Source organism: Lucilia cuprina, chromosome 2 (genome assembly GCF_022045245.1).
Source record: "Lucilia cuprina isolate Lc7/37 chromosome 2, ASM2204524v1, whole genome shotgun sequence".
In the NCBI taxonomy this organism is placed as follows: domain Eukaryota; kingdom Metazoa; phylum Arthropoda; class Insecta; order Diptera; family Calliphoridae; genus Lucilia; species Lucilia cuprina.
The window spans coordinates 29,972,888-29,987,053 of NC_060950.1; the positions used below are offsets into that span (position 1 = coordinate 29,972,888).

The following is a 14,166-nucleotide window of genomic DNA, read 5'->3' on the forward strand; positions in this document are numbered from 1 at the left end:
CTTTTCGAGATATTGCGTTCTAAAAAAATATTTTTTTTTTTGTCATATTTACGACGATGTAATACCTTGACGGCATCAGATTCCACAATAGTATTGAGTCCAGTTTAATACTTTATAAATGTATACTTTGTACTTTTTTTGTCTTCTTCAAATTTCGTTAGCCTGTGTACCATAAGGCAGTAGTAGTAGCTCAAATAATATTAGTTTAAAATATGTTTGTAGTAAAATTTTACTTCCTTTTCCACTTTTCACTTGTTGTGCTTTTGTTGTTTAGTTGACCAGTATTGTCGGCCAACATAATGATGTATTTATTTATTGCATTTTATTTTAGTTGTCAACATGTTGTTCCGTAATAACAGTAATAAAAGGTAATAATACAAAAATAATATTAAAACTTTATATTCGGGCTAGTATTCAAACAACAATAAGACGAAAATATTCTTAATTTTATGGAAAATTACAATTTTTTCATTTTGGTTTAATCTGTAGAATAATATATGAGCTAGTCTTTAGAATAGTATATGGACTAGTCTGTGGATAATTTATGGACTAATGAATTGTCTAGTATATTGTATAATATAATTTTATGGAACATTTTATGGACTAATCTGTTCACTGCTTTTGGAACTAGTCTAGTCTAATCTATTGACTATTATATTAAGTAGTCTATTAAATATATGCCTGCATAAGTTTTTGGGCAACACTTTTGACAAGTCTATAGAGTTAACTTGTATATTGACTAATCTATGGACTATTGTATTGACTAGATCATTAAATAGTCGCTAGACTAGTAGTTAATGAATTAGTTTATGGATAATACTATTGATTAGTCTATAGAGTTGACTAGTCTTAATAATTGTATATTAAACAGTCCATGAACAAGTATATTCAATAGCCTTTGAAATATATGTAGTTAACTATTTTAAACATTTACTGAATAGTCTTTGAAATAGTCTTTTGACTATTCTTTGAATAAGTCCTTCAACTATTCTTTGAATTAGACTTTTGAATAGTCAGACTATGGAATAGTGTTTTAACTAATCTATAAACTAGTCTTGTCTGTGGACTTTACTAATGTGTTGACTTATATATTGACCAAATAATAAATATATCTATAAAGTTGCCTAGTGACTTTTGCATATTGACCAGTCCATGGACTAGAACATTCAACAGCTCTTAGACTATTCTGCTGACTATTTTATGTAAAAGTCTATTGACTAGTCGCTGATGTAATCTTTTGACTAATATTTGAATAAGTTCTTCAATTATTCTTTGAACTTTTCTTTTGAATAGTCAGACTATGGAATAGTGTTTTGAATATTCTATGTACTAAACTTGTCTGCGGACTTTTCTATTGCCTAGTCAGTTGACTTATATATTGACTTATTTATATATTAATCTATAGACTATTTGCTATGGATTAGTCTATTGACTTGACTATGTGATAATCTACTGACTTGTATTTGAACCTATCTATTGACTAGCCTATATAATAGTATGGGAAATAATCTGTTGATTTATCTCTCTAATTATTGTTTGTGAAACTTACAAGGTTAGGTAGGCAGGTCGTCCTCGCGATATCATCACTGGGGACACACTTGGGTACAGTATTTTGATCCCTTTGTGATACCTGAAACGAGAGGAAACGGTCGGCGTATTAGTACACTTCAACCTAATCACTCTGGTTTCCACCGAACCAGTTTGACGCACGAATATAGGAGTCTATCTTTCGGATATTAACCTCCGATAGATCCGCTAAGTCATGCAGAAAATAGCTACCTAGCAGACACATTCTGTGATCAGCTACTGCAGAGGAAGTGAGTTCTCTTCTCTCTTCTTCCTCTTCATCCTGGCAGCTCCTGCAGAAGTCGTTACTGGGTAAGTTCAGTCTTCTTGCATGGAGTCCGAAAGGCCAGTGGCCAGTTACCACTGCCGTTAAGTTCCGTAGATTAACTCTCGGAATGTAGAAAAGGGCTTGGGATCTTTTTGGGTCGTAAGATGGCCACATGAACCTTGCCTGTCTACAGGTGGCTTCAGTGGACCATCTGCATTGCGCAAGCTCATATAGTTTTTCACGTATCGAGCGTTTGCACGTTGAAAGCGGTATACCGACAAAAGGGTCGGTGTGCTCTCTTCCAAGCTTGTGAAACTTACAAACACATTTGCAATTTATATATAAAATCATTCGTTTTGTTAATAAATGAGACAGTTTATTAAAAAAAAAAACGTTTATACACTAATATCTGTATTTATTTATTTTAACTCTTTAAAACTAATCTCTAAATCAAATACAAATTAAACGAAAAAAAAACATGAAATTATTTAATTAAATTTAAATCCTTTTTCAAAATATAATTAAATAAAGTAAAATCCATTATTAACTCATAAAACTTTTATAATAACAAAACATAAAAAAGTAGATATAAATGCTGTAATAATTTATATATAAACAACATAGAGTATGCAATAGTTTAAATAACATTATATAAAAAATTTAAATCAAAGCATTTTTGTTAACAAAAACTCAAACCTTCAACGCTTAGTATTAGCTTTTGCTCCCCTTTTTTAAAACACTATGTTTCTGATATGCAAAGCCCCTTTTGCTATGCATTAGAAAATAAAAAATAATAAAAAGTTCATATAACATGTATAACTAAAGTACGTTACTTGTTGTAGCTTACAAATAAATTACTTGTCATTTTAACAAAATATTTACAAATTCTATTAAAATATAAAGCTTATTTTTATTTTTTTTTTGTTTAAGCAACAATAATACCTAAAAAATAGTTGTTTTTCGAATTTTTTTTTAACATATTATTGCCTTTTGCTCTTTTCTGCTGCTGTTGTGTGTTGTGCATTCGCGCTTTTATAATAGTTTTAAAGGCTTAGTATTAGTACAAAAGTTTGTTTGTTTTTAGTATGTAGTTGTATTTAACTGAAAAAAAGAACAAAAAAGTGCATAAAATATTACGTAAAACATGTTGTTTTACAAAATAAAATAATCACTTACAACAACTGCACACACACATTTGTACAAAATGTTAAAATTTGAAAAGCAGGGCACTTAAGTTTAATTGCATTTTTAAGTGCAACATGCATAAACATTTTTACTAGATTTGTAAGTGATTAGTAGTTAAATAATAAATATAATTTGTTTATTTAACAAAGTTTTTTTAACAAATAAACAATGAAAAGGGCACAAAATAAAAAAAAAACTTCTGACACTGAAAAATAAACAGAAGTTAAAAGGAATTGTCACTTTGTTGGCATACATTATAAGCAACTTATTATTAAATTAAAATATTTAATTTTTTTTAATATCCTTTTAAAACCATAAATTCTTAGCGTTAATTTCTTTATGTGACTTTTGTCTGTTTGTAATGTGCTCAAAAATGCAATAAATTGCAAATTATGTACAAAAAAGAAGCTTTTAAGAAAATCATACAAAAGCAAAAGTATTGCATACTTTTAGCTTAAGAATTTTTGAGCAAATACAAAGCATACTTTGGGGAAGTTTAAATTGTTGAAAAAGTCAATGAAGCAAATAAACCATTGTCACAGTTTAGAAAAAAATATAAAGGAAAGAAGTAAAAATTTAAGAAACAAATTTATTTAATTTAACAATGCCTTTGCAAACCATTTAAAATACTAAAATTCTCTTTGGCGTTTTAATATTTCAATTGCTTTTTTAACAAACTTTTAGGCCACTTTAAAACTATAAATTAAACATGTCTCATGTTTTCTTAGTTGTTTTTTTTTTGCCATTCATTCTCTTGTAGTAAAACATAAATAACTTTTTTAATCCTTTAGTAGTTCAATGTTTTGTTGCATACATCACAGGCTATAGTAACATAGAGCAGTAGCAGTATTCCAGCCAATAAAAAAAAAAACGGTTGGCACATAAAGTGTCTCCTTTAGTTGTATACAAACACCATCATGTTACATTTTGTGTTCTTTTATTTTGCATTTTATTTAAATTATTTTGTTTAACATGTATTGTGTTGGTGGTTTTTATGGTTTAAATAAGACATAAATTTTATATTGCAAGTATGTTTTGTTATATTTCTCTGTAAATCAATTTATAAAAAATACTTTTTCAACATACAGTAATTCTGGAATTTAATAAAATTTATTGTTAATATTTCTATACAAATTTATTGTAAATATTTCTATACAAATTTAACGAATGTGCTTGTAGATTAATGGTCGATTATGTGAATATCTTTCATTATGGATCGTTATTTTCAAATAAAAGTAAAGACAAAATTTTAGTGCTTTTAAGCAAAATTATGGAAAAAAATTTGTGAAAGTTTGGTGATCTATTGCAGAAGATTTGTTTATTGTTTTTTGTTAGGTGATCGTTGGATTTTATCTAATACTTTGTGTTAAAAATGTATACAATATCATCTTTAATGTTTATTATAAAAAATAATGACAATTAAGATCGCAAGCTAATTTATTGATAAATATCACATTGATTGAACGCGATCACTATGTATTGTCTGAAAACAGATTTTATCTGATCAAAAGCAATTTCTTTAAATTTTAAGCAATTTATAAAAAAGTTTTTTGTCATGACTAAATTATTTTATAAAAGTTGTTTGTTAGCGATCATGATATAAACCGATATTGATAACAAAAATATTTTTATTGAAAATTTATCACGATCACTAACAATTTTGCATAAATCTTCTGCAATCAATAATTAAAAATTAAAAAAAAAAATAGTGATCGCTTGCAAATTAAAAAAAACTTTCTAGCGATCGGGTTAAAATTTTTTCGTGGTCTTAACGATCTAAATGATAATTCTATCACACAAAATAAAAATGTTATAGAGATGTTTTACAAACATTTTTAAAGACAAATTTCAGTGATCTATCGCGGTCATTAAAAATATAATAATTAAGGTCGATTGCGATCACTTACAATTATATAATAAAATGTTTTGATGAGTTTTTGATTACTATCACTTACATTTTTTTGTGGACATTTCTTTGGTGATATATTCTGATCACAAAAAAAAAGTAATCAAGCAGTCAATTGCGATCACTAAAAGTTTTATGGTTGTTGTTGTAACAGCTAAAACTATACAATAATCTAGTTGGGGGGTTCTACATCAATGTCCAGGCATAAAAATTGGGCTACTTCAACTGGATGCGTCCATAAATCCATTGGACAGAGTGAAGTAGGGTTGGCTGAGCAGTTGAATATGTGATGGGTATCATGAGGACCCAGACCACATGCAGGACATTCGTTGGGGACGGCACGGTCTATATGTGACCAGTAGGCATTAAGCCTGTTGCTCCTTTCCGATCTTAGTTGTGCCAGAACTACTCTTGTTTTCCGCGGCAGGTTTTCTTCCGTATCTGCTATGGGCGGGCAACAACAACAACAATACAACAATAGTTTTATGATAAAATCATTCTGTAACGATTATAGACATACATATATGATCGATTTTGATTTTAATGAATTTTATTTAAAATTTTTACTTTTACTAATGATAATGAAGATTTTTGATCGATCTTTATTTTAGAATTCACAATCTATAAAAATTTTATGGCAAAATATTTTTTTAATGGTTATGAACATAATGATGGATCTAAATTATAAATAATTTTATTTTAAAATTTATACTTTTATAAACTAAAAACTATAGCCTTACATTCGTTTGCGATCACTTAATATTTTATAGTAAAATTGTTCAGTAACTTTTTTTAACTCTTTAAATTTGAGTAATTATTAATGAACGCTTACATGAAAGTTTATGATCGATCGGGATTACTTAAAATTGTATTTAAACATTTTATTAAGTGATCAATATTATTGGTATAAACCAATATTTTATAATTTTCCCAAGAAGCTATTTAAATTATAATAAAATTAACAATTTTCCTAATTAATTTCTATAAAGTTATTTTTCTTTTCTATTTACTTCATGTTTATAATACTTGGCGACAAATGTTACCATAAGTAGACAGAGATTAGTGTGTATGTGTGCGTTTTTTATATCATTTTTAATTAAAAAAATCCTACACAAAAAACATTAATTTATAATGGCAGTTTTGTTTGTTTAGATAGAAATTAATAATAATAAACATATGTTACTCTACGTAAGTGTAGACACAAATACAGACTCATACTTTAGTCAGCCTTAATACTCCTAAGAGATTTTAAAATTATATTTTATAGACAACATAACATATTAACAATTACAATGTAATATAAAAGTTATAAAACAAAACAAAAAAAAAATTAAACACAAAAGCCATAAAACTAATAAACATTAAATTTTATTATTATCATTGCAGGTAAATTATTAATAAAGAACAAATTTGGCAACAAATAACACACACAAGAACATACCACTCACATGGGGTAAGTTAAATTAAGAGTATTAAAAAACAAGTACAGCATACTTTTAAGGAAGAGGCAAGGTAAAAAATAAAGCATATTTGGAAGCTTTAAGGAAGAAAACTTATAAAAAAATACAAAAATTAGAACATTTCTTTTTTTTAATTTTCTATTAAACAGAAAGCGGCTTTAAAATAATTTCTTGTCTTCTTGTCAATTAACCTTTAAACGCTATATAATCCTTTAAGCTTCAGCTGATTTTTTTAAGTAAAAAACGCTATTGTTACATAAATACACATTATGAGAATTTTTTTGATGAAAGAAAAAAAACATGTTTCTGGGCAACAAATAACATTTTAGATTGTATAAACGGATAGAAAAATGTCAAGCGAATGAACATCACGTTTTTCCGTATGTTAAAGGAGATAGTATAAAGCACGTTCTTGAAAAAAGGGGAAAAATGCGAATAAAGAATTATATAAAAAAAAAGAATGTTTAGTCGAACATGGCCGATGATGATATGATACCCTACACCAGTTATAATGAGAAAATGTGGATTATTTTTTGATTAAAAACACTAAATTTAATTTTTTATCTGTCAGAAATATTTTAACAAATTATTGACCCAAAAATAGTATTTCTAAAGAAGGAGCTTGGAGTTAATTTGGTCTTATCCTTATAAATTTTCAGTAGTAGTTATTTTTATGCAGAATTTTCTTGTGATAATAGTGTTTATTAAACATCTGCATTATTATACTTGTTCTTAAATTCACAGTATTGCATAGTATCGAGATACACAAACACACACTATGTATTGTGAAAATATTAAACAAGGATGTGTAGGATTTGTAGGTTCGAACAAATTAATTATACTCTCACACAACTTGCTTAATATAGAAAGGAAATATTACTCGTTTCGTTCGACTTAAATTTTATGTAATTTGACAAAAACATCTTAATGATAGCAAAAACAACTTGGGATCTACAAGTGATCAGTTCGAAGTGTTGCGTACAAAACAGTCTTTTATGCTTTGTAATCATAGTACGGCGCTAGTAATATTTTTTCAGCAAAATGTAAACTCCTAATTGTATTTTAGTTTTTCGTTCTCAACTTTATTATCTCTGTTTCACTCTCAACTCTATTGTTGAATGAATTTTTAACATAAAGAAACCTTGTAGGATCAAATGAGGCCGATCATTACCAAAATAAGAAGTATTTTCTAGACTTCTATAAAACTAAGTTTTGCTAATTTTTTTAGAGATAGAAGAGTATTTAACATATTTATAAGCTCAAAAACTCTATTCTGGATCTATAATGGACCGACACTTTTAATAGTGTCGAAAGAAGAGTCTGGGCTTTATATGAACACAGAGACAGACAGACGGACATAGCTAAATCGACACAGAGCTAATTGGAATATTGAAATGTGGATTATTTTTTTTAATTAAATCTCAATTAAGAAGTATTTTAACAATTTGTTAAAAAATTTGGGTTAATAAAGGCACAGAGTTTGTTTTTTAAACTAAATTTTGGAAGTGTGTTTTACTTTTACATTAAAATTAATCACAAAGAATTTCATCGTGATATAAGTGTTAATAAGAGAATTTTGATCAACGAGCAATATACGAACTCAAAAGCTCAGTTCTCAGCAGACTGGAATGTTGTAACTTATATGGCGGCTATGGTAACAATATTTTTATACCCTTCACCTTCGTGAGAAGGATATATATATATAAGTTTGTCATTCCGTTTGTAATTTCTATAATATAATTTTCCGACCCTATAAAGTATATATATTCTGGATCCTTATAGATAGCGGAGTTGATTAAACCGTGTCTGTCTGTTTGTCTGTCTGCCTCTTGAAATCAGTTTTTAGAGGACCCCAGATATCGGCGAGATCCGAATCTTCAATAATTCTGATAGACATGCTTTCGAGAAGATCGCTATTTAAAATCAGCGAAATCGGTCGGTAAATAACGGAGATATGAGCAAAAATCCGAGACAACCTCTGAAAATTTCATCAAAAAGTGTCATATTTTTTTCATGCTTTGTTAAATAAGCAACAACAACAACAAATATTGGAAAAAAATATACACGTGTGTGTAGATGTATTTGGTTTTATTCAGCTGTGTATTTTGTTTTGTATGTTTCGATGCTGTTGGCGTCATTGAGTTGTGTATTTTGTTTTTATGAATTCTGTTCGTATATTTGGTTTTTCGTTATGTATGTTTAGATGTCTGTTGGTTTAGATTCTAAACTTTAGATGCCTTGTGTATTTTGTTTATACCCTACACCACTATAGTGGGGAGGGTATTATACGTTTGTGCTGATGTTTGTAACATACAAAAATATTGCTCCAATACCCACCTTAAAGTATACCGATCGATTCAGAATCATTTTTTTCGTTATGTATGTTTAGATGTTGGTTTAGATGCCTTGTATTTTGTGTTTTATTTCGTTTAGCGTTGTTGTTCTTTTTGTTTAGCTTTTGATGTAATAATAATGTAGTCGGGAAAAAATTTTAAATTTATAAAATATGTTTAAAATACACTATGGTGAAGGGTATATAAGTTTCGGTACAGCCGAATATAGCACTCTTACTTGTTTTTTCTTAAAATTTTACTTTTTACATCGTTAATATAATATTTTGTTTCTAAGTAAAAATAAAACAAGTTTATTTAAAAGAGGCTATTATGAAAACCTTTTAATTATTTGTTAACTGTTTCAGTTTTTGCTTAGTTTAAGCATAAACCAAAAAATTCAAAGAAATATTATTTTATCCAATGTGCTTTGAAATGTTTTCAAATTCAATTCATAAAATACAGGGTGTACATATATATTTTAAAAGTATTTAATTTTAAATTTAATTCTTCTTAATTTCAGTTTTTTGAACATAACAAAGCATTGTCTTTTTTATGTGTACCAAGTTTCAGCAAAATTGGGCTACGGTCGAAAATTCAGTTACAAAATTTGTACCATCGATAATACACATAGATAGCTAACTCAAGCTTTACCACGAATTAAAGAGCTTTCTCTCTTCACACTTAGAAGTTCTGTTTGAATTCAACACAAAGATACAACACCAAGTATATTTTAATTCCAAAATTTGCACAAAAAACAATTCGGACACAAATTTTATATCACAAACACACATTTTTCTATTTTTTACAATTATTTTAATATAATTTCTTTAACAATTTTTTTTTTTCATTTTTTAATTATTTGACATTTTATTTTTTGTTTTTCTAATTTTAAATTGAAGGTGCAGAGTAGCATTTCTTAGTAGCAAACAAATTTATAAAAATCGAAAAAATTTAAGAAATTTACATTTTAGCAAATATAAAATGGATGAAAAATATTATCATGCTTTTATAAGTGCAACCTACAATTTAAAATGTAATAATATAAGAAAAATAATGTTATAAAACAGGGACCGAAAATAATTATTATTTTTTGCTTTCGAAAGAAAAGGTATCGCAAACTATCCCTTTATTTTATTTAGGGACTTTTTAACCATTATTTGAAGATTTATATTCTTTATTTGTCCGTAACCAATTAGCATGAGAAATATATTTTTTGGGTTATGAATAACTGTTATTTAGCAACCAATATTTTTTTTTGGTTATAGATTACCAAAATTAAAAGGCAAATTAATTTGCACTATATATTTTATTTATAAAGTGAATAGACATTTGTTGCATAACTGGCCGTTTTATTTACTTTGCCAAAGATATTTGAAGAAATATAACCAATAAAATGTTTTGGTTACGATAATTGTTATTCGTAAACAAAAAAATATATTTCTCTCGGTATTGGTTTCCCGACGACCAAAATCAAATATATGCTATAATAATGGTTAATTACAACACTTATTTTAAATCCGTCACTATTAATTGTTAAATGAGAACTTTTCGTCATATTTCTTATAACCGTTACGCTATAAATACATTGTACTATTTATTATTTCGACCGATTTTATGCAACTATGTGTGGTAAAAGGCTTTTATACATTAAGTGCCGGTCCACACTAGGAAACTTTTTTCGAAAACTTTTGATTTGAGAAAGAATATCACTCATCTTTCTCGCAGTACGGAGTTTCTCGTACTTGGAAACTTGTTTTGTTATTCTTGTCATTCGTACAACAACAAATCAATGCAATTACTACGTAGTTTCTGTACCAAATGTTTCTATTACCTGGTTCACACTGGGAATCTTTTGTTGTAATATTATTTTGACCGATGTTATGCAGCTATGTCAGCAATTTATGTGTGGTAAAAATCTTTTATATACTAAGGGCCTTATGCAAAAACGATTATTAAAGTTAACAATGGTTTACTGCACACTTTTTATACCCTACACCACTATAGTGGGGAGGGTATTATAAGTTTGTGCTGATGTTTGTAACATACAAAAATATTGGTCCAATACCCACCTTAAAGTATACCGATCGATTCAGAATCATTTTTTGAGTCGATTAAGACATGTCCGTCCGTCCATCCGTCCGTCCGTCCGTCCGTCTGTCCGGCTGGCTGGCTGGCTGGCTGTCCATGTAAACCTTGTGCGCAAGGTACAGGCCGCAATTTTCAAGATAATTTGATGAAATTTGGACCAAGCATGTTTTTTGGCACAAGGACGAAGCCTATTGAAAATGGTTGAAATCGGTCCATTATTTCACCTAGCCCCCATACAACCGTACCTCCCGATTTGAACTTTTTATGCTATAATTACGCCAAATATTCTGCTATCTCTCTAAAAATTGGCACAAATAAGTTTTATATAAGTATAAATGATACTGCAGATTTTCGTAAGGATCAGCCTATATTTGACCCTAGCCCCCATACAAACCCCCCTTCAAAAAATGACTTAAACGTCTAAAATTGACTTGTAACCACTTGTATCGCAATGAAACTCAACAAAACTAACTGTTATTTAGAAATATATCCTTTTTCCAAATTTACCGAGGATCGGCCCATATTTGACCTATATAAAGCCTCATTTAGAAATTTTAGTTTTTTATCAATAAATATAAACTTAAATATTTTGGAATTATGGTAATATTTAACATAAAAGTTTCTTTACAAAAAATAAAAATTTTATAAAAGTAAAAATTGTAAAAATATACTCATGGTGTAGGGTATCATATGGTCGGCCATGCCCGACTATACTTTCCTACTTGTTTCTATTTCGTTTAGCGTTGTTGTTGTTCATTTTGTTTTGCTTTTGGTGTAATATCAATGTAGTCGGGAAAAAAATTATAAAACTAATATGTATATTTAAAATACACTATAGTGAAGGGTATATAAGATTCGGCACAGCCGAATATAGCACTCTTACTTGTTGAGTATAAGGTTAGGTTTAACAAACAACTTATTTTCATTAAAAGCCAGCATTTTACAGTTAAGCATATTTTTAAAAAATACTACTTTAAAAGGTGTATTAATGTTACTTTCTTTATGATGATTCATTACACTTTGATGTAAAACTCAATTCTCTTATGGAAAAAATATATAAAATTTCATGAAAAAATATAAATAAACATACCACAACCATTAAAAAGTCACTAGTTTTTCATGCTTTACTCAATTTAGTTAACAATATGTAGATGCAGAATTTAACTCAAATATAGATGAGATAGTTTTCAATGTTAGAGATATGTTTCTAGTTGGCTAACAATTCCAAGTGTATTATGTTTTATACGTTACCATGGTAACTCCAGAACTAAAGCTTTATGGGGTCTAATATTTCATGTATGTGCTTTTGTTATTGTTATATTGAAACATGCTGTTGAATTGAAAACATCAAGTATATGAACTATATAAAGAATTTTAAACGAAATCTTAAAGGAATTTAAGAAAATCTGTTGAAGAAAAATTCAATTAAATAACATCCTGATTTTTAAATGGAAATTCTAGAAAAAGAGGAAGATAAACTCTGAGAGATAGAGAGAAAAAATAAAACATTTTTCAAAAAATTCTAATAATTTTTCATATAAGCCTAGCAGTATGCAATGAGAATAATAGAAATAACGAAATCGTGGAATTTCTACAAAACAGTAAAATTATTATTAAATGTCTATTTAATTTTAAAACCACTAAGAGTGATGTAATTGGTCGTAAAGAATCTCATTAACACTCCAGTGTTTTTTCTTAAATGTGTTTTTAAGTTTGAAAAAATCTATTTATTTGTTTAGGTAAAGAAACAACCTTTCTATGATGATTAAGTAATTTTAAATTTAAAACTGAATTATATTTCAGAAAAATAATAATATTTGAGAACAAATACGAAATGTTTTTAACATTTCTTGTACTGTATGCTAATGCAAACTAATATCTTAGAATTTTTTTCAAATAATCTCAAAAATTACAAATTTTAAATATTTTTACATAAATAATTTGTTATTATTAATCAAAATATGAAATTTTATAACTGCCCAGGAGAAACATTAAAAAGTAATGAGTTAAAATGCTAATAAAACCTACTATCACTACTTCTTTTTTAACATTTTAACTCATTATTTTTACACGGTGATGTCATTGGAGGCAAGTACTTCTACGCTCGCTTACAAATAGGGAGTTAAAGAAGTATATTTTGCTTACCAAGAAGTTATTGAGTAAGTTATTTTGTGTTCAATAATAAAAAGGAGCCAGTGAGAATCAAGTCATAAGTAAGGGGTCTATTTTACATACATGATCTTACTAATAGTCTTAAATCTTACATTTTGTATTAAATTCACAGTTAAAGATCTCTCCTTTCTTTAAAGTTATCCTTTAACTTTCACTTTTATGTTTGCAACAAATTTTCCTGACATCTTATTGATTTTTATCCTTTTTAAACTTGACAAATTTTGTCTTGAGCTAAAAAAAAGAGAAAATTCCTCAAATTTAATGCATGACTACTTAATTGTCGTTATTTTTTTAGTTAGTTTTCTAATGACTTTGATAGCAACACTTTACTTTTTTTTCTATTGGACTTCAATTCAAAAAAGTAAGAAACTAAAAGTCTGTAGGTTTACAATTATTTTAGTTACCAACTATTTACTAAAGTATTTTACTTTTATATTTTTGTGGTCAAAGTTTCTTCTCCTAACTTTTCTTCTAACAACCACAAGTAAATTGCTAAAAAGTATTTTCAACATTTTAAACTTCAACTTGGGAACGTTTTAACTTTTTTGTGCTATTTTGTACGCTTTCTATGCTGTTGGAGAAAATTTTTTATCAAGTTGTCAATCTAGAAAGTTTGAAATAAAGTTAAAAAGTATTTGAATTTTTTCTATGTGATCTGCTTTATTTAGATATATTTACACACTGGCGGCAAAAGAATATAACCTGTTAGTTTTTGGCATCTATTTTAATAACAAGGCAATGAGGGAATTAAATAGGATAATGCTTTGATCAAGAATATGTTTTTGCTATAGATTTCTTTATAGAAAGCGATCGTAAAACAATTTAATATTAAAGTTTTGGAAATTAAATTGGATTGTTTTGGTAGATTAATTCATTATCTTAATATAATACATTAAATAATAGCAGTGTTTTCGAAGGTAAATAATCAAACAAAGAATTTAAATTTTATCTAATATAAAGTAGTCAACTAGTTTAAAAAAGAGTATAATACTAATTGATTGAAAACTTTAATAAAATAATTCGATGCACTACTTTTAAGGTAGCTAGTAGATTGAAAGGTAACTAGTGTATCAACTAAATTTTTAATCAACAGGATTTTAATTGATAGTTATTTAAAAAAAATCTATAAGTTAATTATTTAATAAAATAACTTTACCCACTACTTTAAAGTATACCTGTGGGTTGAAA

The 14,166-nt window shown here is 27.6% G+C and overlaps 1 protein-coding gene across 1 annotated transcript in view; it reads left to right on the forward strand.

Moving 5' to 3' along the window:
- Positions 1-339: 339 nt before the first annotated feature.
- The window catches only part of LOC111682317 (neural-cadherin), a 68,326-nt gene continuing 54,499 nt past the window's right edge, over positions 340-14,166 (forward strand). Inside the window, exon 1 of the mRNA XM_046949323.1 lies at positions 340-368. Within this exon, the coding sequence (XP_046805279.1) occupies positions 340-368 (29 nt within the window). The remainder of the gene's footprint in view (positions 369-14,166) is intronic.